This window comes from Marmota marmota, unplaced genomic scaffold (assembly GCF_001458135.2).
Source record: "Marmota marmota marmota unplaced genomic scaffold, marMar, whole genome shotgun sequence".
Taxonomy (NCBI): Eukaryota; Metazoa; Chordata; class Mammalia; order Rodentia; family Sciuridae; genus Marmota; species Marmota marmota.
In genome coordinates, this window is record NW_025999900.1 from 34,196,433 (window position 1) to 34,221,153 (window position 24,721).

The 24,721-nt window shown below is 51.3% G+C and overlaps 4 protein-coding genes across 16 annotated transcripts in view; 2 read left to right on the forward strand and 2 right to left on the reverse strand.

The window, feature by feature from the left end:
* The window catches only part of Tssk4 (testis specific serine kinase 4), a 14,833-nt gene extending 6,347 nt beyond the window's left edge, over positions 1–8,486 (reverse strand). Inside the window, exons 1-2 of one of the 5 annotated variants that reach the window (XR_007345846.1) lie at positions 1,339–1,476; positions 914–1,104 (exon numbers count right to left, since the gene is read on the reverse strand). The gene's annotated coding sequence lies outside the window, so the exon portion shown is untranslated. Of the gene's footprint in view, positions 1–913; positions 1,312–1,338; positions 1,477–8,391 lie in introns of those variants that run through there. The other 4 variants (XR_007345848.1, XR_007345845.1, XR_007345847.1 and 1 more) reach the window with 4 other exon arrangements.
* On the forward strand, positions 1,398–7,714 carry Tm9sf1 (transmembrane 9 superfamily member 1). Of its 4 annotated transcripts, none has more exons than XM_015492106.2 (6): positions 1,398–1,749; positions 2,157–2,518; positions 3,295–3,916; positions 4,196–4,381; positions 5,525–5,798; positions 7,049–7,714. In XM_015492106.2, the coding sequence occupies exons 2-6, from the start codon at positions 2,174–2,176 to the stop codon at positions 7,440–7,442; spliced, it is 1,821 nt and encodes a 606-aa protein (XP_015347592.1). In that variant the 5' UTR covers positions 1,398–1,749; positions 2,157–2,173; the 3' UTR covers positions 7,443–7,714. The 4 variants fall into 4 exon arrangements, with proteins under 4 accessions (XP_015347592.1, XP_015347605.1, XP_015347588.1 ...); XM_015492119.2 differs by having other exon boundaries at positions 1,545–1,681; XM_015492102.2 differs by having other exon boundaries at positions 1,746–1,878.
* Positions 7,859–17,565, forward strand: Ipo4 (importin 4). 2 transcript variants are annotated; one of them, XM_015492089.2, is made up of 30 exons: positions 7,859–8,128; positions 8,212–8,298; positions 8,419–8,498; positions 8,594–8,635; positions 9,063–9,192; positions 9,281–9,460; positions 9,720–9,785; positions 10,349–10,450; positions 10,537–10,620; positions 10,870–11,034; positions 11,133–11,186; positions 11,346–11,455; positions 11,982–12,090; positions 12,257–12,386; positions 12,577–12,690; positions 12,793–12,906; positions 13,134–13,254; positions 13,426–13,537; positions 13,641–13,756; positions 13,871–13,948; positions 14,023–14,080; positions 14,178–14,283; positions 14,367–14,560; positions 14,706–14,753; positions 15,110–15,235; positions 15,354–15,562; positions 15,676–15,808; positions 15,893–15,997; positions 17,018–17,087; positions 17,213–17,565. In XM_015492089.2, exons 1-30 carry the CDS (start codon positions 8,060–8,062, stop codon positions 17,341–17,343), a joined length of 3,243 nt encoding a protein of 1,080 aa, XP_015347575.1. In that variant the 5' UTR covers positions 7,859–8,059; the 3' UTR covers positions 17,344–17,565. The 2 variants fall into 2 exon arrangements, with proteins under 2 accessions (XP_015347575.1, XP_048654702.1); XM_048798745.1 differs by lacking the exons at positions 7,859–8,128; positions 8,212–8,298; positions 8,419–8,498; positions 8,594–8,635; positions 9,063–9,192 and having other exon boundaries at positions 9,333–9,460; positions 9,701–9,785.
* A 58-nt stretch (positions 17,566–17,623) lies between these two features.
* Rec8 (REC8 meiotic recombination protein) lies at positions 17,624–24,178 on the reverse strand. 5 transcript variants are annotated; one of them, XM_048798746.1, is made up of 20 exons: positions 23,702–24,178; positions 23,378–23,493; positions 23,217–23,285; positions 22,970–23,112; positions 22,812–22,887; positions 22,579–22,699; positions 21,250–21,334; positions 20,664–20,743; positions 20,390–20,522; positions 20,235–20,307; positions 20,061–20,152; positions 19,847–19,896; positions 19,429–19,566; positions 19,084–19,150; positions 18,823–18,986; positions 18,604–18,652; positions 18,269–18,335; positions 18,025–18,156; positions 17,843–17,949; positions 17,624–17,755 (listed from the first exon to the last, which is right to left on the reverse strand). In XM_048798746.1, the coding sequence occupies exons 2-20, from the start codon at positions 23,431–23,433 to the stop codon at positions 17,670–17,672; spliced, it is 1,788 nt and encodes a 595-aa protein (XP_048654703.1). In that variant the 5' UTR covers positions 23,434–23,493; positions 23,702–24,178; the 3' UTR covers positions 17,624–17,669. The 5 variants fall into 5 exon arrangements, with proteins under 5 accessions (XP_048654703.1, XP_048654704.1, XP_015347676.1 ...); XM_048798747.1 differs by having other exon boundaries at positions 19,429–19,563; positions 23,702–24,176; XM_015492190.2 differs by having other exon boundaries at positions 23,378–24,178.
* Positions 24,179–24,721: the final 543 nt, after the last annotated feature.

Here is a 24,721-nt window from a genome sequence, read left to right on the forward strand (position 1 = left end):
CGGGTACTGGTGCTTTATCAACTGAGCTACATTACCTAGACTTTTTTATTTTTATTTCTTAATTTAGGACAGGGTCCTGCAAAATTTCTGAGGCTGGCCTCAAATTTGGGCCCAGCTTATAAATTACTTTTGTAGTTACAAAAATCATTCATTATTGAGTCTGTTCCGTGCTGCACATCTGTAGTCCCAGTTCCTCAGGCCGCTGAGGCCCGGAGGATCACTTGAGCCCCAAGTTCCAGGCCAGAATGGGAAACATAGCAAGACCCCTTTGGGGGGTGGGGAAAGAATGACAAGAAAAATCATAGTCTAATAAACTCAAACCCCTACTTCCTGGAACTTCACCTGTTTATAGGGAGAAAGGCTGAGTCAGAGAGAGCAATGACAGAGGTGGGTAAATAAAGGAATTCTGAAGCTTGAAGCCTCTTAGGATTTTTCACAGTACTTCTTTCCCTGGGGAGAGAGAACTTTAAGTCAACTTCCATACAAGTTATTCCCAGGTAGCCAAGCATAAGTCATTGCCTAGAGGTCGGACTTCCGGAAATAACTCCCCTGACTGCAGAGGCCATTTAAAAATAGCTGCGACAAGCAGGTCCTAATTACATGCCTGTAATTACGGTTGGGGGCTGGGGCAGGAGGATCACAAGATCTAGACCTGTATGGGCAACCTAGAGAGATCCTGTCTCAAAATAAGATAAAATAAAAAGGACTGGGGCTGTAGTTCAGTGGTAGAGCATGGGGAATGGGGGTTACATCCCAGTACTAAGAACAAAAGCTGAGGCAGACAATGACAAAGTTTTTCAAAATAATAAGCATACAAAATTAAGAGAATCCCAAATAATAAACCCAGAGCATGTATCTAGAGATCTAAGCACAAACGTATCTAGAGAGACGAAAAGTCAACCAGATTCTTTACCTCCAATTAAAAACCCTATAAGCAGCCCAACTCGCCGATGGAAGTGAGACACCCTATCTCCGCGTGCCTCTGCACCTGACCCGGCTCCGGCCTACTTATCGCCAGGTACTGAATAGTCGTCGTACGGCCAGGGAAGCCTCCAGCAGCTTTGGGAAAACACTTCAAATATTTATCATTCTTACGCGGAGCCACTGTTGATAGATGGAAGGAATGAGGATATTCAGGCGTAGTACCCTTGAATGAGACCGACGTGCAAATCCTCACCCAGCTTGGGTTGGGGGCCACCAACCGCCTCCCAGGGCTCGCCCCGGCAGTCCCATTGGTTCAGCCCGCAAACGCTTCAGGGCGTCCACTGGACGGGGACTCAGCCACCGCCAATGCTCCATTTCAGGCCTCCGACCGCTCAAGCCAAAGGTGGGCGCTACCTGCCCGGGCTCTCGCGCCCTAAATCTTCCTGGAGACAGGCAGACGGCGACTCTTATCCCGAAAGGATGTTGCATGCTAACTACCAGGCCTTGGTAGAATGCAGTCCGCGAAACAAACGCACAGCAAGAGACCCGCTAGGATCCAGAAAGGAACCTTCCGCCGGGCTGAGGTCCCCGCCCGTGAAGACGGAAGTGGTAAGACTGACGTGTCCTGGGCTGCTCTCCTGAACGCCAGGAGGACTCCCCACCAGGCACGGGCGACCCCAGCTTCCTAGGATCCCCGGAGCTGGACCCGCGCCTCTGAGGACAACATAACTCCTTGGGGAGCACTTGACAGAGCCAGGTGCGGTATTCAGCGTGGTGTAGCCGCAGCCTCCACGATCAGGCGCAGCCGCGGACAACCCCCTGGAGGTCGGTCATCAGGTCCTCTCCAACCCTGCTGCTCCCGCGCCGCCCAGGGGGGGACCCCGGCAGGAGCCCAAGGGCAGCTACGGGGCCGCAGAGCCCGCTGGCGCCGCCTTGGGCAGCCCTTCCCGCGTGGTGAGGACCCCAGAACTGTGGCGGGAAGGGACCCGAGCTGCGAGGCCGCGCGGCGTTACCATGGAAACGGGCTAGCGCGCGCAATAGAGGCTCCCGGCGGGCGGCATGAACCCCTGGTTGGGAGGACTAGAGAGGAGGCCAAGCCCGGTCTTTGGGGTAGAGAGATATGGTGTGGTGTGGGGGTCGGGAGGCCAAAATGGGCGTCCATTCGAGGGACCTAACCGGGGGCGTCATGAGTTGACCCCTAGTTTCTGTAACCGTAGGATTCCCCCAAACAGGTTCTGCTACCTTAAGGATGACAGTTCTAGGACAACCTCGAAGTTGGAGCTGCCAGTGGTTGCCAATCCTGATACTGCTACTGGGCACCGGTGGTGGGCCAGGGGTAGAAGGTGTGACACACTACAAGGCTGGAGACCCTGTCATTCTATATGTCAACAAAGTGGGACCTTATCATAACCCTCAGGAAACTTACCACTACTATCAGCTTCCAGTCTGCTGCCCTGAGAAGATTCGTCACAAAAGCCTTAGCCTGGGTGAAGTGCTGGATGGGGACCGAATGGCAGAGTCTTTGTATGAGATCCGCTTTCGGGAGAATGTGGAGAAAAGAATTCTGTGCCACATGCAACTCAGTTCTGCACAGGTTAGCCTCTCTACATTGGTCATTACGTAGCCCAGGAGTTATTCCCAGGGACCAACAGTACCTCGCATTTATGGTTCAAGTGTACCTTTATGAACATTATCTGACTTGATTCTAACTACAACCCTGTGGGGCAGACAGGGCAGATGATAGTATTCTAATTCAGTTGACTAAGAAGTAACTTATTTGCTAAGAAGTGACTTCTTAAAGATTGGCTAATGAATTGCAAAGCTGATATTACTAGAGCCCAGAGCTCTTTGCTCCTACTTTCTCTGTCGATAATAAGGTCCCAACTATTATTCCTGAGTAGTTCTTTCCTTCCATACCTACCCCTTAGCTCTTGATTGGCTCCTTTACTCTACCCTAGTCTTCCAGTCATGGTTTTTCTTTGGCAAATTCTGGCACTTCTTCTTGGTCTACTCCAGTCTTACACCTTGCCTCTTTAAAAAAAAAAAAAAAAAGCCTTAACCCTGTCAAAGTAGTATCTGTATCTGCTGGGGTGTGTGTGCACAACATACTTGAGTCTAACTCAGTCTCTACAGGGTTTTGTCCCCCAAGAGACATTTGGCAACATCTATAGACATTTTTGATTGTTACAACTGGGAAGTACTACTAGCATTTTGTGAATAGAGACCAGGGATGCTGCCCACCTCCCAGCCCTCCCAACAGCAAAGAACTACCCAGCACAAAATATAGGTAGTGCTGAGGCTGAGAAACCCTGCTGTAATCCCAGGCCTGGGAAGACCTTGTGTGACTGTCTCCTAACTTGCTCTTTATAGGTGGAGCAGCTGCGCCAGGCCATTGAGGAACTGTATTACTTTGAATTTGTGGTAGATGACTTGCCAATCCGTGGTTTTGTGGGATACATGGAGGAGAGTGGCTTCCTGCCACACAGCCACAAGATAGGACTCTGGACCCATTTGGACTTCCACCTAGAATTCCATGGTGATCGAATTATATTTGCCAATGTTTCAGTGCGAGATGTGAAGCCCCACAGCTTGGATGGGTTACGATCTGATGAGTTCCTAGGTCTTACTCACACTTACAGTGTGCGCTGGTCTGAGACTTCAGTGGAACGACGGAGTGACAGGCGCCGTGGTGATGATGGTGGTTTCTTTCCCCGAACATTGGAAATCCATTGGTTGTCCATCATCAACTCCATGGTGCTTGTGTTTTTACTGGTGGGTTTTGTGGCTGTCATTCTAATGCGTGTGCTTCGGAATGACCTGGCTCGATACAACCTGGATGAGGAGACCACCTCTGGAGGTTCTGGTGATGACTTTGACCAGGGTGACAATGGCTGGAAAATTATCCATACAGATGTCTTCCGCTTCCCTCCATACCGTGGTCTGCTCTGTGCAGTGCTTGGTGTGGGTGCCCAGTTCCTGGCCCTTGGCACTGGTGAGGTGATAAGAATTAATGCGGGATTTGTCTCAAGGGATAGGTAGTTTATTAGAATAGGTCTGTGGATCTTCTGTTCAAGGTGAAGGGCAGACCTAAGGGTTAAGGTGGCTCTAGTGAGGATGTGTATTTTATTGCTGGCTTTCTGGACAACTGAATTTGGGGAAGATAGTTTTGCTGGCAGTCGTGGGTCTGGGCGAAGGGTTGTGATTCCTTTGAAACTGCAAGAGGAACTGAAGAGTTAAGACCTAACATAGGCTTTCCACTACCACCCTGTAGGCATTATTGTCATGGCACTTCTGGGCATGTTCAACGTGCACCGTCATGGAGCTATTAACTCAGCAGCCATCTTGTTGTATGCCCTGACCTGCTGCATCTCTGGTTACGTGTCCAGCCACTTCTACCGGCAGATTGGAGGCGAGCGCTGGGTGTGGAACATCATTCTCACCACCAGTCTCTTTTCTGGTGAGGACTTCCCCTTCCCTAGTGGGTCTGCCTGAACTTGGGAACTAAGAACACATCATGGAACCTGGAAAAGTCAGAGTGAAGCTTTAAAGGAAAGAATATGGGGGTGGAGAGAATTAGGAAACTATCAAAAAGAATCTATTTCTTTTGAATAAAAGTTAAGTCCTTAAAAAGTCCTAAGCAATGTAGTAAGCACTTGATGTCTTCAGCTCATTTAATCCTCACAATGTGTGTGAAGTAGGTAATGTTGTCCCCATTGTAGATGAGGAAACTGAACTTCATTCAGCTAGTTAGGTAATTTAGCCAAGATTATATCCAAAAGTAGAAAATCAGGTTTCAGATGCAGGCAATCTGAATCTCAAGCCTGTGTTCTCAACCATTATACTTAAATAACACTCTTGAGTTTACTTTTTGATACTTCTTTTTATTTTTGAAGTATGGTCCCTCTAGCCTTTCAAACAAGATTGCCCTTTCAAAGGCAACAGATGTGTGCAATCTGAACCCTTCCTCTTCCCAATTTTGCGTCTGACTTATATCCCACCTCATTTTTATTTTTTAAGTTGTAGATGGACAGAATGCCTTGTGGTGCTAAGGATGGAACCCAGTGCCTCACACATGCTAGGCAAGCACTTTGCCATTGAGCTACAGACCAAGCCCCCCATCACGTTTTTATTTGAAGTAGGACTTTCTGAAAACAGGGCCTTAATCCAAAGGAATGTCTCATGCTAGAAATTACCAGTATTACGGCAAAACAGGCCCCTGAAGGCAGGTGGATTTGTGTCAGTCTCAGATTTTGATGAAGCAATTACCTTGATCCTTGATGACACTGGGTAGGGGGAGAGTGTTGAAAATATAAGGAATAAAGAACAGTGAGCACTAGGGATGTGGCTCAGTGGTAGAATATTGCTCAGTACACACTAGGCCCTGGGTATAAACCCCAGCACTCAAAAACAAAAACAAAACAATAGGATATAAAAGGGTGGAGGTAAAGGCAGTCAGCTCTGTACAGATATCCAGGAAAATAGGTGGGCTGTTAAGAGTGGCAGGCTGGTTCACTCTTCTCCCCTTTAGGTGCAGTTTGAGTGGGTGCCCCCAGGGACATAGCTCCTAGTGCTCACCCTCCTCTGGGGCCCATCCCTGCAGTGCCTTTCTTCTTGACCTGGAGTGTGGTGAACTCGGTACATTGGGCCAATGGCTCAACCCAGGCCCTACCAGCCACCACCATCCTACTGCTTCTGACGGTCTGGCTGCTGGTAGGCTTTCCTCTCACTGTCATCGGAGGCATCTTCGGGAAGAACAATGCTAGCTCCTTTGATGCACCTTGTCGTACCAAGAACATCGCCCGAGAGATCCCACCTCAGCCCTGGTATAAGTCTACTCTCATCCACATGACTGTTGGAGGCTTCCTGCCCTTCAGGTATTCTATCTTTATTCCATGGTCATCACTCTGTTCTTGACTTCAATTTTTCCTTTCCCTACCTACTCCCTACCATAACTCAATGATAATCCCTTGTTCAGCTGTACCACTACAAGCTCATTAAATAGTTCCTCCTATCCCCAAGCACAACTGAACTTCAGTCAGTTCAGATGTCTCATTTGTAACACTCTCTTACTTAATAAATTGAATGAGTAATCAAATGGGCTTTAAGCCCCACGTGCTGCTAGTGTTTACAGGCATCATGTGGCGTTTAGAGCCCATTTGATTACTCATTCAATTTGCTGGATATCTCTTTGTTCCTGACAGATGATGCAGTAGAAAATAAAACAGATAAGATCCCTCCTTTTGGGGCTGGGGATATAGCTCAGTTGGTAAAGGGCTTGCCTTACATGCACAAGGCCCTGGGTTCGATCCCCAGCACACACACACACACACACACACACACACCCAAAATCTCTGCTTTCAATCTCTCAGAGAAGATGTTCTTGAATTAAGAGCTGCTAATCAGGGCTGAGGCTGTAGCTCAGTGGCAAAGCACTTGCCTAGCATGTGTGAGGCACTGGGTCCGATCCTTAGCACCACATAAAAATAAATAAATAAAATAAAGGCACTCTGTCAATCTACGATTACAAAAAAAGAAAAAAAAAAAAAACCAGCTAATTAGCCAGGCACAGTGGTGCATGACTGTAATCCCAGTGGCTCAAGAGGCTGAGACAGGAGGATCTTGAGTTCAAAGCCAGCCTCAGCAATGGAGAGGCACTAAGCAACTGAGTGAGACCCTGTCTCTAAATAAAATATAAAATAGAGCTGGGGATGTGGCTCAGTGGTTAAGTGCCCTTCAGTTCAATCCCCAGCACCACCCCCCCCCCCAAAAAAGGGGCAGCTAATCATAGGCAAAAGAATACCCACAATCAAGTGTGGTGACACATGCCTATAATCCCAGTTACTCAAGGAGGCCAAGGCAGGTGGATTACATGTTCTAGGGCAGCCTCAGCAACTTAGTGAGATCCGGTCTCAAAAAATAGATAGGGCTGGGGACATAGCTCAGTGGTAAAGCACCCCTGTGTTCAATCCCCAGTACCGAAAAGAAAGAAAAAAATCAGGGGCAAAGTGGAATGGACTCACTTTTCAGTGATCCAGCAACATGGGAGGGTGTGAGCTGAGTTTTGGCTTAGCCATGGTGTCCTGCATAGCCTTAAATTTATGTATATTGTTTCTTCTCTTCACAGTGCCATCTCTGTGGAGCTGTACTACATCTTTGCCACAGTATGGGGTCGAGAACAGTATACCCTATATGGCATCCTCTTCTTTGTCTTCGCCATCCTGTTGAGTGTGGGGGCTTGCATCTCCATTGCACTCACCTACTTCCAGTTGTCTGGGGAGGACTACCGCTGGTGGTGGCGCTCTGTGTTGAGTGTTGGCTCCACTGGCCTCTTCATCTTTCTCTACTCGGTTTTCTACTATGCTCGCCGCTCCAATATGTCAGGGGCAGTACAGACAGTAGAGTTCTTTGGCTACTCCTTACTCACTGGTTATGTCTTCTTCCTCATGCTGGGCACTATCTCCTTTTTTTCTTCCCTAAAGTTCATCCGTTATATATATGTTAACCTCAAGATGGACTGAGTTCTGAGTAGCAGAACTATGGCTGTTTTCTCCCTTCCTTCATGCCCCACTGATCTCTCCTGCCAGCTTCTCTTCTGAGTGAATGAGTGAATTGTGTGATGGCATCGTTGCCTTCCCCTTTGCTCTTTGGGCCTTTCTTCCCAAGAGAGAGCCTGGAAATTATAAATCTCTATTATATAAGGAGTATATATTTGAACTTTTTAAGTTGCCTTTAGTTTTGATCCTGATTTCTTTTTACAATTATCAAAATAAAATTTAATAAGAAAAAGGAACCTGTATTTGAGGATTTGGGGTCTGGCTACGGAAGCTCTAGGCCTGCCATTAGGGGCGCGGTCCCTGGGAAAGCCGAGTCCGCCTCTCATGCACGAAACTCTTCAACCGACTGTGGGAACTCTCGGCTGGGGGAACCTATGTAGCCAGGGCCCTGTTTCCGCGGCCCAGCCCGCAATCCGTCTAACGGAAGCCACGGAGCGGGAGCTCTTAGTGGGAAAGAGTTTAATCACCCTGGCGACCGAAGGGGCGCGGAGCAACGCCCTTTCCGCCGGAAGTGTGTGTCAGAGCCTCCACGTGCAGTCCCTCCCCCATCCCGGCCGTGTAGCGGCGGCTCCGCTGCTGCCATGGAGCCCGCCGGCCTGGAGCAGATATTGAGAGAGCTGCTGCTGCCCGACACCGAACGCATCCGCCGGGTACAGGACAGGCGGGGCAGGGCCAGGGCCAGGGGGAGGCTGTGGGAAAGGCCCGACTGTGACCCCCCCCAGTCTCCCTGTAGGCCACCGAGCAGCTCCAGATCGCTCTTCGGGACCCCGCCACCTTGCCCGCACTTTGCGACCTGCTGGCCTCGGCGGCCGACCCTCAGGTAAGGAAGGCCCTTGCCCCTATCCGCCGAGCTTTCCCCGTCAAGCCCCACCTCCCACCCACTGCGGTCCGCTCAGCATCTTCCTGTCCCTACCCTCACATGCCTGCCTCCTGGTCCTAGATCCGCCAGTTCGCGGCTGTGCTGATCCGCAGACGACTAAGCACCCGCTGGCGACGCCTGGCGACCGAGCAACGCGAGAGGTGGGCTGGGCCTGGGGCGGGGTAGGGCGGGGCCAGGCTAGGCTGAGGCAGTTCTTGGGCAGAATGAGTACAAACACCTACCACTTGTGTTCCAGCTTCAAGTCCCAGATCCTGAGGGTCCTGCAGAGAGAGACAGAGTAAGTGCCTACCGCCTTCTCTTTGGATCCCAGTTGACTCCAGGCTGAGACCCTCTCGAGCTTTCTGCCTTCTCTTTCAGCCCCAGGATGGGACTTGGGGGGCAGAGCCTTAAATCTACATCGCGGACAGAGTAGGGATTCCAAAGTTGTGTTAAAGACTAAAGTTCTTGAGAATGGGTGATGATGATCTGTCAAACTAGAGTCAGAAGAATGTGACTGATATTCAGGCTGGTTGAGGCTGAATTCTCCAGATCACTCCTTTCCCCTAGTGCTGCTGAGCTACTTCTGAGCTGATCTCTCATGCATCCCAACTTGGCAGTAACCTATGCCCACACCTGAAAGTTTCTTGGCCACCCCCTTGAGGCTGGTCCACCGTGCACAGGGGATGGTATTGAAGGATAATTGCTGGGGGGATCTCCTTTTGCAGACACTGTGTGAGCCTCAGCCTGGCCCAGCTCTCAGCCACCATTTTTCGAAAGGAAGGCCTGGAGGCCTGGCCTCAGCTCATGCAGCTTCTTCATCACAGTACTCACAGCCCCCACAGCCCAGAGAGAGAGGTACCATCAAACTTTTGGCAGGAGGGAGGAACCAAGAAACTGGATAAACCATGTAAGCTTTTCCCTTCCATTCCCTTCTCCTGGACAGATGGGGCTTTTGCTGTTGAGTGTGGTAGTGACTTCTCAGCCAGAAGCTTTCCAGCCCCACCACCAGGAGCTCCTTGGACTTCTGAATGAGACTCTTGGTGAGGTGGGCTCTCCAGGGCTACTCTTCTACTCCCTGCGCACTCTGACCACCATGGCCCCCTACCTCCGCACTGATGATGTGGTGAGATGTGGGCCCTCATTTCCCCCAGCTCTATATCCTGGGGCCTTCAGCTTCTTACCCTGTGGGTCTCAGAGGTGTTTAGGCTTCTTATCCTCTTTGTTCTTCCTAACAGCTGTGGGGGTTGTGGGGGTGGCTGGGCCTGGCTGGTATGCCTGGGCCCCTTCTCAGAGTACAGGCTATGAGGAAGCTACCAGCCTCTGGGGCCTGAGATTATGCTGCATCATGCTCTCTGTGATTTAGCTCATCCTGTGTCCCCCAGCCTCTTGCAAGATCATTGGTGCCCAAGCTCATCATGGCCGTGAAGACTCTGATTCCTATAGATGAGGTAAGGGTAGGTGGGAGGGGAGCTCTTTCTTTTGGAAGAAAGTACAAGAATATCTGTTGAGAGCCACAGCCGAAGGGGCCCCAGCAAACTTTCAGACTGCCAGCTGATGATTGGCTCACAGCGGCCCCAGCAACTTCTAGCTGATTGGCTCCTCTGCGGTGATGCTCATTGAGCTGTTTCCGACCTGGGCCGGCTCACCCCTCCTTTGGCAACCTGGTGGCCCCCCGCTCCTTTTTTTTTTTTTTTGTGGGGCTGGGGATATAGCTCAGTTGGTAGAGTGCTTGTTTCACATGCACAAGGCCCTAGGTTCTAACCCCCAGCACCACAAAAAAAAAGTCCCCCAGTGAGCAGCTCCGTAGTCTGAAAGGGCGGGGAAACAGCTCAATGAGCATCACCACAGAGGAGCCAGTCAGCTAGAAGTTGCTGGGGCCGCTGTGAGCCAATCATCAGCTGGCAGTCTGAAAGTTTGCTGGGGCCCCTTCGGCTGTGGCTCTCAACAAATATCCAGCCTATTCCCCTGAAGAGGGGGAACCTGGTAACCCAATGACTGGTCTGTCTGACAGGTTAAGGCCTGTGAGGCCCTGGAAGCTCTAGATGAACTGCTGGAATCAGAGGTGCCCATCATCACTCCCCACCTTTCTGAGGTCCTCACATTCTGCTTGGAGGTGAGCCTGAGGTGGGCATGACCCTTGCTGCTTGATTTTCTAGGAGTATCATTGCTTGTCTCTGATTTTTGTTAGTCTCTGGGCAGGTGGCAGGAAATATGGCCCTGGGTGATGCGATACGTGTACGTATTCTCTGCTGCCTCACTTTCTTGGTCAAAGTTAAGAGCAAGGTAAGTGCCCTCTGATATCTATCACCCCACCTCCACTTATACCTTTATTCTCACTGTTGGGGCTTTGTGTTCATCTCAGGGCATCTAAAGTACCCTGGTTCAAGCCCTGGCCCAGACTTACCCCAGCTCCTGCCTAAGAGATTAGGAATCTCCTGCTGGGTCCCTTGTGACCTGGAAGACTGGAATTTTTAATGTGAGTCCATCCCGGGAGCTGATTCTCAGGGATAGTACTCCCTTCTTCCTCTCAAGGCCTTACTGAAGAATCGTCTCCTGCCTCCTTTACTGCACACCCTTTTCCCCATTATGGCTGCCGAGCCCCCTCTGGGCCAGTTGGATCCTGAGGACCAAGATTCTGAAGAGGAAGAGTTGGAGACTGGGCTAGTGGGGGAGACTCCCAAGCATTTTGCTGTACAGGTGGGATGTGGGACAAGGGCATGGACAAGGTGTTAACTGGCTATGGGAGGTTGAACAGGCAGAGGTGGAGTCAACAAAGCCTCCTTGACCTTTTGCAGGTTGTGGACATGCTGGCCCTACACCTTCCACCTGAGAAGCTCTGTCCCCAATTGGTTAGTGTAACTCTTAACTTTCTAATGTCCCTATCCCCAGACATGCCTCATCTCCTGAAGTCAAGGATATTTGGGCCCTGGTAGGTGTCACGGGCCTGTTGCAACAGGAGTAGGCAGGCTCTTGCGAGGGTTTCAGTAGAGTGCCATATGCTCCCTTAGATGCCCATGCTGGAAGAGGCATTGCGAAGTGAGAGTCCTTACCAGCGTAAGGCTGGTCTCCTGGTGTTGGCTGTGCTGTCTGACGGAGCTGGTGACTACATCAGGCAGAGGTATCCATTAAATTCCTGTCCTAGTCTGAGGGTGGGCCATGGGGAGGAATGCTATACATCCCATGGTAGTTCTAGATTATATGTTTCAGCATATTTTTTAGGAAAAAAAAAACAAAAAAACTTTAGTGCTAGGGATTTCATCCAGGGGTGCTTTGCAACTGAGCTATGTCCCTATCTCTTTTCTTACCCCCGCCCCTTTTTTTTGAGACAAGTTCTAAGTTGCTGAGACTGGCCTTGAACTCCTCCCTCAGCCTCCCAAATAGTTAAGGTTACAGGCATGTGCCCTATACTTGGCTTGGATTTAATTATTGAAAGCATTAATTTGCTATAGCATTTCCCCCCACTCTCAAAGGTATTCTGGATTGGAAGATAAATGAAATGGTGTCCCAGCTCTAGTGACCAGTGGATGGTACCCAAAATCAGATGCAGAGAAAGCTTTAGTTTTTGTAGGATAAATAAAGAGAACAGGCCAGCTTAGGTTTTCCACCCCTCAGACTGTGTCTATGTCTTTTCTTGCCCCATCCAGACTGCTACCCCCACTGCTGCAGATTGTGTGTAAGGGCCTGGAGGACCCTTCTCAGGTTGTGCGTAATGCTGCGCTGTTTGCCCTGGGCCAGTTCTCAGAGAACCTACAGGTCAGCAAGGTTAAATGTGGACAGCTGCCACTTGGGAGTCCCCCACACAGGCCAGAGACCACTTTCCCCTCAGCTTTTGTCTCTTCAAGCCTCCTTGCTGCCCTTGGCCCTGAAGGGTGTGCTCTACAGGTGAACCTGACTTGGACCTGCTTGCTCCTTCCCCCAGCCCCATATCAGCAGCTATTCAGGGGAGGTGATGCCACTGCTCCTCGCTTATCTGAAGTCTGTGCCTCCAGGGCACACGCACCACCTAGCCAAGGCCTGCTACGCCTTAGAGAACTTCGTGGAGAACCTAGGTAGTGATGGCAGTGGGTGTGCAGGAGAGGGAGATGAAGCTGCAGCTTTGGCTAGAGGGGCAGGATGTGCATTTTTCTGATCGCCACTGTAGTGGGAAAAGGGGCAGGGCATGGAATGGCCACAAGGGTCAGCCCAGAGGGAGGTAGATTTGCAGAAGTTTGGAGAAAGGCACTGTGCCCTTTCTTATAGGACCCAAAGTTCAGCCTTATCTTCCGGAACTTATGGAGTGTATGCTGCAGCCTCTGAGTAATCCCAGCAGCCCCCGGGCCAAGGAGCTGGCTGTGAGCGCCATGGGAGCCATTGGTGAGGAGAAAGGCAGGAGGAAGGCACAGGGTTCACCCAAAGACCTTGTAGCAGAAGGTCCCCACCCTTGTTCCACCTTTGATTCTGGCCTCCATTCTACAGCCACAGCTGCTCAGGCCTCCCTGTTGCCCTACTTCCCCACCATCATGGAACATCTTCGGGAATTTCTGTTGATGGGCCATGAAGACCTTCAGCCTGTGCAGATCCAGAGCCTGGGTGAGTAAGGGCCCCCTAGGCAGGGTTCCCAGTGCCAGGGAAAGGCCAGTGCTCACCTGATGTTCACGGACATTGCCCTCAGGGTAGTGCAGGTATCTTCCTTCTCAAAGGTGTTCTCTCCACTCTGTACCTAGGAGTAGGGTGGAATTTCTGAATTCCTCCCAGCTACACCTTGGTCTCCCAGCCCACTTGCACATCCTAGTGCCAACAAGCCCTTATCCCCACAGAGACACTTGCGGTACTGGCACGAGCAGTGGGGGAGCCCATGAGGCCCCTGGCTGAGGAATGCTGTCAGCTGGGGCTGGGCCTATGCGACCAGGTAGACGACCCTGACTTGCGCCGCTGCACGTGAGTGACCCCCTCATCCTGCCCCTTTCCCTCTTGCCCACCCACTGGATCCACAGAGCCCACCCCAGACTCCAGTCCTCTGGTTTTGGACCACAGGCAGGTTTCCCTAGGCTCTCCCATCCTGCCTGGCTACAGTGGCAGCACCATACAGCTTCTGTCTCTCTCTACCAGTTACAGCCTATTTGCAGCCTTATCAGGTCTAATGGGTGAGGGCCTGGCACCCCATCTGTCGAAAATCACCACACTCATGCTGTTGTCACTGCGTTCCACTGAGGGCATTGTGGTAAGCGAAGGGTGGGTGGGCTGGGCCAGTTAGGTAAGGCTAGCCCTATGATGTGATTTAGGCCCAAGTGAGCCAAAGTTCTTGCTATGCATCCTCTATCTAGCCTCAGTGTGAAGGAAGCAGCCCTTTCCTTCTGTTTGATGATGAGAGTGATGGGGAGGAAGAGGAAGAGCTCATGGATGAGGACGTGGAGGAAGCGGATGACTCGGAGATCTCAGGGTACAGAGAGGTGTTTCTGCTCAGAGGAATCCAGATTTTGATTCTGAACAAAGGCTAGTGCCAGACGTGCTCCTTCTGGTATCTTATCACCCCTGCCTTCCCACCTTCATCTAGGTATAGTGTGGAGAATGCCTTCTTTGATGAGAAGGAGGATACCTGTGCTGCCCTGGGGGAGATTTCTGTGAACACCAGGTAAGCATCAGTCCTTCCCCGGCACTGGGAACACCTTCTGGGAGCCCTTTCCCCACAGTCATGTGTCTCTACAGTGTGGCTTTCCTTCCATATATGGAGAGTGCCTTTGAAGAAGTATTCAAACTGCGGGAGGTGAGTTGCCTATTGAATGGAATGGGTGAGGTGCTTAGGCTGAGGCTGTGCTCTCCCCACATAGAGTATGCATGAACCTCTCCTCTTCATTCCACAGTGTCCTCATCTGAATGTGCGGAAGGCAGCCTATGAGGCTCTGGGTCAATTCTGCTGTGCACTGCACAAGGCCTGTCAAAGCTGTCCCTCAGAACCCAACAATGCTGGTGAGAAGGGGAGACCAAGCCAGACTGGGGGCTCTGGGTAAGGAGCAGGGCCTGATTGAGGTTTCAGCCAATAATGTTCTCAGCTCTACAGGCTGCTCTGGCCCGGGTGGTGCCATCCTACATTCAGACAGTGAATGGGGAAAGAGAGCGTCCGGTGGTAATGGCTGTGCTGGAGGCCCTGACAGGGGTGCTGCGCAGTTGTGGAACCCTCACACTGCAACACCCTGGGCGCCTTGCCGAGCTCTGTAGCATGCTCAAGGCTGTGTTGCAGAGGAAGGTGAGTAGGGCAGGGGGCTGTGGGAAGAGGAGGTGCCAGGCCCCAGAGGAGTGGATAATGAGAGATTATAAGTTCAGTTCTTTGTGCCCATGTGAAAAGAAGGTACAGGAGAACCCAGACTCAGCTGAGCTATTTCTCCCCACAGACAGCCTGTCAGGACACTGATGAGGAAGAGGAAGAGGAGGATGATCAGGTGAGAGCTACAAATGAAAACAGGTTAAGGCAGTCCAGGTAGTCTCCACAGGGTATTCGTTTTGACCTAGGGGGAGCCAGGGCCAATAAAAGATTAGTAATGGCAAGAATGATGTAACCCTGATTTCACTAAGATAGTGAAGTTCAGGGGAGAGCAGTGTGACTGCGGCAGGCTTGGAGCAATAGATGCAGGGCAGGAGGGCCAGAGTTGTACAAAAGCTAGCCTGGAAGTTTGGGAAGTCCCATCAACCAAGGCCATGCCTGGAGCCACCTGCTGCCAGTGGCAGAACTGAGTGGAAAAGTGTGAACAGGCACAGAGCTGGCCCTGGTGCTCCAGCCCGTAACCTGGCTCCATAGGCTGAATACGACGCCATGTTGCTAGAGCATGCTGGAGAGGCCATCCCTGCCCTGGCCGCCGCAGCTGGGGGAGACAACTTTGCTCCTTTCTTTGCTGGCTTCTTGCCATTATTGCTGTGTAAGACGGTGAGTGCTCCATCCTCGGGCTTCAAACCCTGGTCCACCCATGTGCTCAATGCCTTGCTCCCCAACTGTGTCCTAGTCCCAGGCTGATTTTATACTCCTCTGTCCTCCTCCCCAACAGAAGCAGGGCTGTACAGTGGCAGAAAAGTCCTTTGCAGTGGGGACACTGGCAGAATCCATTCAGGGTCTGGGTGCTGCCTCAGCTCAGTTTGTGTCTCGGCTGCTTCCTGTGCTATTGAGCACTGCCCGGGAAGCAGACCCTGAGGTGCGGAGCAATTCCATTTTTGGACTGGGAGTACTGGCAGAGCATGGGGGCCGCCCTGCTCAGGAGTATCCTTAGCTTGTAGGTGACTAGAAGGGTGGGGTTGGGAGAGTGTCCCGAGGGTTCAGGGAACGACAAGGCCTACCTGTGTGCATGCACCTATTCCTTGACTGTGGACCAGCCACTTCCCCAAGCTGCTGGGCCTCCTTTTGCCTCTTCTGGCACGGGAGCGACATGATCGTGTCCGTGACAACATCTGTGGGGCCCTTGCCCGTCTGCTAATGGCCAGTCCGACAAAGAAACCAGAGCCGCAGGTGAGGGAGGGGGACATCAAACAGGTGGAAGCCAAGGGTGGCAGAGGGGTAGGACAAATAGGCCTAAGGCATCTTTGTGTCCAGGTGTTGGCTGCCCTGTTGCACGCCCTGCCACTGAGGGAAGACTTGGAGGAGTGGGTCACCATGGGGCACCTCTTCAGCTTCCTGTACCAGAACAGTCCTGACCAGGTAACCTCAATGCTGGCAGCACCCATGAGGGAGCATAATGCTCCAGTCTCAGTGATAGACCAGTGATAAGTGCAGTGAGTGGGGGGCGAGTTCCAGCTGTTCTTATGCTCTACTTTCACATTTTCTTAATTGTCCATAAGGATTGACAAGCCATCTTGTAGTAGGAGAAAAGAAGCTTCCTCTATTTCCCTTAGCTCCATTTCTGCCCTCTGGGCTGAGCTAGTAGTTTAAAATTTTCGTAGACTTATTTCCTAGACCAGGGCTAGGAAACTACTCTTTGGAACCATGGGTACCTCTGAGCCACCTCACTGTCATTTCAATCAGAATAGCTCTGCTTTCTGAATGAGATTTTGTCTGTACCAAGAAGCTATGTGGATTTGTGTTCCAGTGTTCTTTTTTTTTTTTTTTAGTTATAGTTGGACTCAATAGCTTTATTTTTAGGTGGTATTGAGGATCGAACTCAGGTCCTCACACGTGCTAGGCGAGTGCTCTACCACTGAGCCACAACCTCAGCACCACCAAAAAAAAAAAAAAAAGTCCATCCTGTATGAATAGACACCAGAGCCATATGGATTTGTNTTTTTTTTTTTTTTTTTTTTTTTTTTAATTTAGAGACAGGGGCTTGCTAATTTCTGAGGCTGGCTTTGAACAATCCTCCTGCCTTAGCCTCTGAGCTGCTAGGATTACAGGCGTGTACCCCCTGTGCCCAGCTGTTCCAGTGTTCTTGTGTTACCTTTGTCTAAAAGACTTTTAGAGTCTATTGTGTTGGAGAGCTTGTGGGTGTCCTGGCTTCTTTTATACTTGAGACTAGGACTTTAGTCATTCTTGGTCATACATCTCCATCCCTTCCAAAAAAAAAAAGTTATTACCACATTTTCTTACTCTGTTCACAGTTGTTTTGGATGCCTGTGAATCAAATAGCCATGACAGGAGACTGCCTCTTTCCCAACCACCTACCTCCTTAAGTCCTGAGGGCCCATAGGAGCTACTGCCCCTGAGTCAACCACTCTTTTTCCACAGGTTGTAGATGTGGCTCCTGAACTCTTGCGCATCTGCAGCCTCATTCTGGCTGACAACAAGATACCACCAGGTAAGGGTGGCAGTCTTGGATGGGGAATGGAGAAGACCAGAGTAGCAGGGTTCAACCGGTGTGGGGCAGTAAATATTTAGGAGTGCAGTCCCCCATCAGGACCTCTCCCTCTGCCCTCCACCCAGACACCAAGGCTGCACTGCTGCTGCTCCTGACATTCCTGGCCAAACAACATACGGACAGTTTCCACACGGCACTGGGCTCACTGCCTGCTGACAAGGCTCAGGAGCTCCAAGCCGTGCTGGGCCTCACCTAGAATGCAAGCCGCAGCTGGGCCAGAGAGCAGAGCCTGCCCAGGCCCTAAGACCACCTCTGATCCCAGTTCCTGCTCATGCCTTACCAAAGATTTTGGGCCTCATCCACTGGAGTCAACCCTGCTTGCTGCCTTACAGGGGTGTCCCTGGGACTGCATCTGTTAACAGGTTGAGTCATAACATCATACAATAAAAAAGGCAGTTTGTTTTCTGCTTGGATAATAGCTCTGAGAGCTGGAAGGCTTGAGATACTTATACAGAAACAAGGCAGGCAAGGCCCAGTGAGGCAGGGCATTGTTTAATGAAGGCTTATAAATTGGCTCTACCCTTAGTGAAATCTGGGTCCTGCATGAATCAGAAGGCGCCCGTATGGCTTCTCTTGTTCCACAAGAAGGATCTGCTGTGCTGAGAGCACTGGTCAAGAGAAGAGAAGATGATGGCAGGTCACAAAGAGTATCTGTAGTGGCCGCTGGCCTGTGTGTCTGTTATACTTGCACTAACCCAGGAGTAGGTAGAAGACCCGGGCGGCTATCCGGCGGGGGCTGAGAGGTGACACCAGGCTATTGAAGTCTGGCTCCCTGTTGGCCTGTAGCTCCAATGCCACTGCCCTGTAAGAATCAAGAATTGTTAGCTGAGACCCTAGCCCATGTCCATCCTATTGAGGTACCCCATCCCTGGTATACCTGTGCACTGCCTCCAGTGAGAGCAGCTCCGGCTCTGGGGGCAGTTCCAAAGGTATCTCCATGGGCACCTCTGGGAGCTCAGGCACCACGGGCAATGCAGGGGGCTCTGGCTGCTCTGCCTCAGTCCAGGCCCTAGGAGAATATGGGAGTCAGAGCAGGGAAGGTGGTGGCCATGACAATGGTGTCAGCACAGTCATCCTAGCTGACCCCCTCTGGCCCAGGCTCACATAGCCTGGTTGCTTACCACCGTTCTTCTGGCAGGGCAAGGCTGATGCGGGACTTTTCCTCTTCTGCTGCTTCTAGGGAGAGTTCTATTGTGGGGAGAAAAGGTGCTAAGAGTGTTGGGTTTGAGCCTCAGCACCACCAAAAAAAAAAAAAAAAGTCCATCCTGTATGAATAGACACCAGAGCCATATGGATTTGTGAAAAGCACCTAGGCAGGAGAACTGAAGAGAATCGGTCTGTTTCCTTGTGTAACACTCTCTGCTTGATGGAAACAACTTCAGCAATTGGGGCACTAGTCTCTTAAAACATTGGTTAGTGTATGATCTCTGCTGTCTCCTCTTCTTCAGGTGCTTACCTGAAGATAGCATGAGGGGACCACTGGGCTCCTGGGCCTCCCTTAGGACCTGCAGGTGGAAGAATGAGAACTGAGACCCAAGCATCTGGATTCAGGCTTCTGATAGAAGGCACTAGTTCAGTGCACCTGCACTGTTGGATTGCAGCAGAAGGCAGCCTGCAGGGGCTCAGGCAAAGCAGAGCTTTGGGACTTTAAAGGAAGTGGTGTGGGTGCACTTACCTCGATCTCACTCAGTGTTTCAGCCCTTCTTCTTTCCTCCTCTGCTGCTGCCTCCCTTTCAGCCTCCTCTTCAGCTTCCAGGGTTGGCCTTCGCCTGAGCACTTTTGGGGGTACCTGGGCACAGTGGGTCCAGAAAGCTAGTAGTTCTGGGGGTAGCCAGCCAGCTGAGGATAAGGGGATTGGGTTTGAGTTATAAGAAACACTAAGAGTGAGGAATATTGCTTCTAAAGATCCCATGTGCCCAACTGCTGCCATTCTTACGGAGAGTTGGAGTTCGGAACAGTTCTGCTGGGCTTGCGATGGTCCTCTCTGGAGGTTGCACCATTGGCTGTATGGTGGGGGAAGACCAGAAGCCCCTTATGTGCCTCTTCAGTGCCACTTCACCTCTGCTACATATTGTGCCTCGGCCTCTTGACTTCCCTCTACTTTCCTCATTTCTAAAAGGACTTTTTAACCAGAAGTGCATGGAGACTTGGGTGCATGTGCAAATCCACATGCACTTTCTAAGGAACCCAGTGGGTTTTCTTTGGATTCCCAGAGCTCCCCCTGATAAGTTTAAAAGGCCCAGCCTGACCTGTGTCCCTCTTTTCCCTGGGCTGCACTCACACATTCCCAGCAGTGGGCCCTGGTTTGCAGCTGTTCCTGGAATTTCTCCCGTGAGATCTGTGTCTCCTTGTCCCAGAACAGTAACTGGCGTCGGCGTCGGCGAGTAGGTGGGCTCCCAGGAGGTGGGGGCCTCCTCTGCTGAGTGGAAGGGGAGATGGGTACACAACACTACAACACTCCTTTTCTTGTCATCTTGATCGGCTGCTAATGGCTTCATACTCTGCCTGGGGCAGGATCTTAGGCAAGGCTTCTGTACACTTGTGCAGCACATATCTTACATGAGGGTACCCATTTGGGAAGTAAAGCCACACAATGGGGTATGGAAAGGGTCATCTTTTACTAATCACAAAAGTCCCAAGTAACGTAACAATGGTGCAGGATAAAGAGAGGGAGGTGGCTTATAAAGGACACTGCTCACCTCTGGGCTGGGTGGGGCCGGCAGGCGCAGCTCCTGTGGAGGGGTCACCTCTGCAACAACACCCGAGATCCTGGCTCTGTCCCACAAGCCCCTTCACTCTCATGGTCAAGAAGCTATGTCCCACCCCACCCTCCAGTGGGTTGGGATATAGGACCTTTATTTGCAACCTATGGAGGTCTTCCCAGAAAAGCCCAGGGGCATGGTGGATACTCACCAGTGATCAGGGGCCCAGGCTCCCAGCCTGTCAGCTTAAGTTCCTCAGGTCCTGGGACCTGGACTGGAAGTGGCTCTCCTATCCCTTCTACCCTTAAGGGAAATAGGCAAGTGGGTTTAGGACATCCTTCTTAGCACTGACCCCCTTACCTGGTACAGGGATTCCTGCCCTTACTGTGCAGGAGCTGGAGGCGAAAGCACGGAAACTACAGTGTCACCCTCCATGGCACGGGGTTCTTCCTTGGATTCTGCAGAGAGATCAGAGCTCAGAGGGCAGGAAAGAAATGGGAGCACTGCCAAGCCCCAGACTGCTGGTGCTAGGGTTCTGACCATCCAGAGCCAGAGGAGCCCTCCGCTTCCTAGGCCTGCCTTCCTGGGATGCATCTAACAAGATAGCTTCATCCTCCTCTGCAATCAGCAGGTCCAAGTCTCGGCGGCTGACCTCCGGGAGATCCTGTTCGCCCTGTCAAAAGAGGAAAAGCTTAGGAAGGGACTCAGTCCCAATTCTGAAAAAGGCGAGTGGATCTAAGAAGCATGCTACAAGCCCAGGCAGAGAGAAACAGATGCAAGGGGCTGAGGCCCCATGTGCTAGGGGATTACTCACCTCGATCTGCAGCATACGTATGGGCTCTGCCTCCTGGAGGGTGATGGCCTCAGGAGACAGCACAGTAACCAAGATCCTGTCTGGAGGGGTAGGGAAGTCACACACCAGCCCCTCTGCCTGTTTTCAAGTTCCCATACTATTTCTCAGTTCAGTGGTGATCAAAAGCATGGACTACAGATCTGAGTTAAGTTAGATTCTAGTCAGAACCAGTCCAGTCAGTCAACTGGCCTGACCCTGTCTGCATTGCCTTTTTGTTGTTACCAGGGATTGAACTCAGGGGCACTCGACCCCTGAGCCACATCTCCAGCCCTATTTTGTATTTTATTTAGAGACAGGGTCTCACTGAGTTGCTTAATGCCTTGCTTTGGCTGAGGCTGGCTTTGAACTTGCGACCTTCCTGCCCCAGCCTTCCAAGCTGCTGGGATTACAGGCATGCCCAGCCCCATAGGACTCTTGTGAGACAGTGATAAGTTTCACATATAAAGTGCTCCTCACAGGGCCTGTCTATTAAAAGAAGCTCAAAGATAGCTATTTCTTCAGCTCTTGGACCTTCCTATGCCTCTCACCAGGAAGATTCTCTGCTGACCTGGCTTCCTGGGCTCTGTAGAGACTTCAGGAGGGGTCTTCTCACCAACTCTCTCTGGAGTTGCAGCCTCTAAAAGATGTCGAATCTTTGGAGAGGAAATAGAACAAAAGATATGGTTCAGCCTCAATCCTCTGCTTTCCCACTTTCACAGTATTCAGTGGTCAGCAGTTGGTAATCTCCCTTTATACCTAATTATTTGGCAGCAGGTCCCAGGGATGGAATCCAGAGCCTCCTCCATGCTAAGCAAATGCTCAGTTACTGAGCTACACCCCTAATTCTTGTGGCATAGATGTTAGCTTGCAATAAATCCACTCACCATCTGCTCTCCTTTCCTCTTCTTACTGCCCTCACCCCCAAATTATCAAGCCTTTGTCAGTTTGTGCATGAAGCCCTGCATCCTTATGTCAACTGTTGTGGGGGACAGAGGTAAGCAGCAAAGATTCTTGATTTTGAGCAGATGGTCTCGTGTGGAGACATGTTTCTACATGACCCCAACAAGAGTTGATGCAAAGGTTAAAACAAGCCAGGTGCAGTGGCACATGTACCTGTAATCCCATGGCTCAGAAGGCTGAGGCAGGAGGATCACAAGTTCAAAGCTAGTCTCAGCAACTTAGTGAGGCCCTATGCAATTCAGTAAGACCCTGTCTCAAAACAAATAAGAAAGGCTGGGGGTATAGCTCAGTGGTTAAGCATCGCTGAGTTCAATCTTTGGTATAAAAAAAAGCATTTGAGCTTGGTCTGTAAGTATATGTAGGAACTGACTAGTAGAGAATGAAGAGTGACCATTATAGGCTAGAGACACACTTTTAGATAGGCAAAGAAGTGAATGTTGCATCTTTGGGACATGGACTAAATTGATGTTTGGGAGCCAAGGATACCTAAGGGCAGCTGAGAGAAAAGTAGGAAGGTGGCTATCTCAGAACTGGGTATGCAGAGTTCCAAATGCTTGTACTGTTTGCAGCCTGGAACCAGGGAACAGGGTGACATTATCTAAGCTGTTGAGAATGGATGAAGGAGGATTGGGGTAAGGAACACCAGTGCACAGATGATGAGGAACTGGATTAGAGCCTTGGCAGTGGGAACAATGTGGAAATGAGTGGGGACAGAGCTATCTCCAGCAAGGAGACCATCCTAGCAGGTTGGCCCTGAGGAGGCAAATACAGGGGGCTCTGCCTATATGGACTTACCATGTTAGTGCCCTGCCCCATCTCTTCTGGGGAAGAGCTATGGCAGGCTTTTTCCTGAACCCCAGTTTTAGACAACAGTGATACAGCTCCCCTTCTGTTCTATCAAACTTATGACTTTGAGGTGTTCTAGAATAACCTCTACCTGAGGGATATCGAAGGGGCTGGGAAGTCTGGGATCCACGGACATCATCCCAAAAAAGGGGTCTGGAGCATCTTCTAGGGTCTCCATCAAGGCCAGGTGGTTGGGAAGCAGCAGACTGGGTCTGTGAGAGAATGTGGGCTTGTCAAGGATGGATGTTGAGATAGGCTGAGGCCAAGAAGAAGATAGGTGCTCCACCCAGTCTGCCGTGATCCCAGTTCCCGTTGGACACTCACAGGTCAGCCTCCACCATATCAATGCGGATCTGCAGTTGGGCACGGTGCAGGCGCTCCAGGATGTGCTGGATGTCCTCTGGGCAGGAAGGACAAAGTAAAGAGCCAGCTTAGCAGAGGGCCACTCAGCTCTGCCGCATCTCTAGGGTTCCCAGCCTTACCAATGAGGTACTGGCATTGCTGAGAGTAGACTCGGATCACACCTATCTGGAGCTGCGCGGAGAGATAGAGGGAGAAACGGGGCCGCGGCAGGCCCGGCATCGGGGGTTGCACTCGCACCAGCACGTAATTGAGGATTTCCTCGCTGGGGGAACAATGTACCCTAATCATCTATGCACCCCCGGCACCCGCCCCACAGCTTTGTCCACCTCACCACCAGGCCCTCCTTCCTCCTTTTCTGGGCCTTACCAGGTCTTCACTACGTTCACCTTAAGGTACTCACGCTTCACCAACCGGCTGCCGCGCGTAGCTGCCAGCCTGGAGCGGGTGGGAAGGTGAGTATGAGAGGAAGCCGTTAGTCTGGGATCCCCGGTTACCTCTCCCGGCATTCCCACCAGTCTGGCCCTCACCAGATAGTGGCAAAGCAGCCAGTGTGGCGCTGAAGCACGTTGGGATAGTAGAACATCGTCCCTCTGAGGTTTCACCCTCGGTCCACCACTTCCCAATTAGGATCTCAATCGGGATACTTTAGGGCACAAGATTCCAGCATATCAGAGAAAAGTAAGGATTTAGACAGGTGGCACAGTGGGGTGGACCCAGAAAACTAAATTAATGAAGCGATCAACAGCTGCTGGTTAAACAATTAAGGGGTTAACAGCAGATTCGCAGAGTTGGGACGCCTCTCTCCGCCGCACCTAAGTGGGTTCGCACCTAAGTGGGTTAGTCAAACTTACTGAAGCCTTCGGGGTTGGTTTCCAGGTTGGGGATGCGGAGCTCCGAGGGGAAGGCCCCGCGCTGGGAGACAGAGCAAGTCCCCAGAGAGCACAGCGTCCTCTATAGCAGGCCTTCACCTTCGAGGCCAGGGAGACAGGCCGAGCTCCTGGGTCTCACATGGTACTAGCTCTCCCGTGGTACTAGGTCTGGCCGCAGGGAGCGCGCTCTGAGGCTTTGTTCCTAGCTCCTGGTTGGGAGGGCGGTGCCAGGACAGCCAATGGGGAGCTGGCGTCTGAGGGGAGCGCTCGTTCCTGGCACCAAGCAGCCTGCCAGGGTTCCAGGCCATAGGGTCATCGAGACAAGACAGCGAACCAATCCGAAGAACCCTGAAGGCCGTTTGGGCATTGTGAAGTGTCCTGGCCAATGGGCTCTCATTCTCGCCTGTAGCAACAAGGACTTCTCTGAGGAGCTTCTCTGGCCAATGAGCGGGAAGCAAACCAGCCTCTAGCTGGCGCCAGGCCTGGTAACAAAGTGTCTCAATTGGTAGGCAAGGTGGGGTCACTTCGGGGGCAACTACTCTACCTGCTTGGGTTGCCAAGGCTTAAGGACGCCTGACCTGTGCATAGACCCTGCCCTTTCTTCCAAATTCCAAGTCCAATTTTGTGTCCAACTAGGGCCTATGCTATGCTAGGGAGGTACAGTGTGAGGTGGCCTTAGAGATGCCACAGGTCCAAGAGGAATAACTCCATCTCACAGAAAATAGCAAGGATCATTTCCTAAAGTTGAACAACTTAGATTGGGGGCATGCCTCATCTGGTCTTTTTGAGTTGTGAACGTTCTTTTGGCTGAAATGGGCTTCAGAGCTTTGTTGAATGCAGTGCATATTTTTCGGTCTATAAAAGCTATTTGGCTCAAACAATTATTTGTGTAACACGAAATGGTATGGGCAGGCGTTTTGGCACATGCCTGTAGTCCTATGCATGTACCTAGGAAGACGAGGCAGAGGATGGAAAGGTTGAGGTCAGCCTGGGCAACTTAAT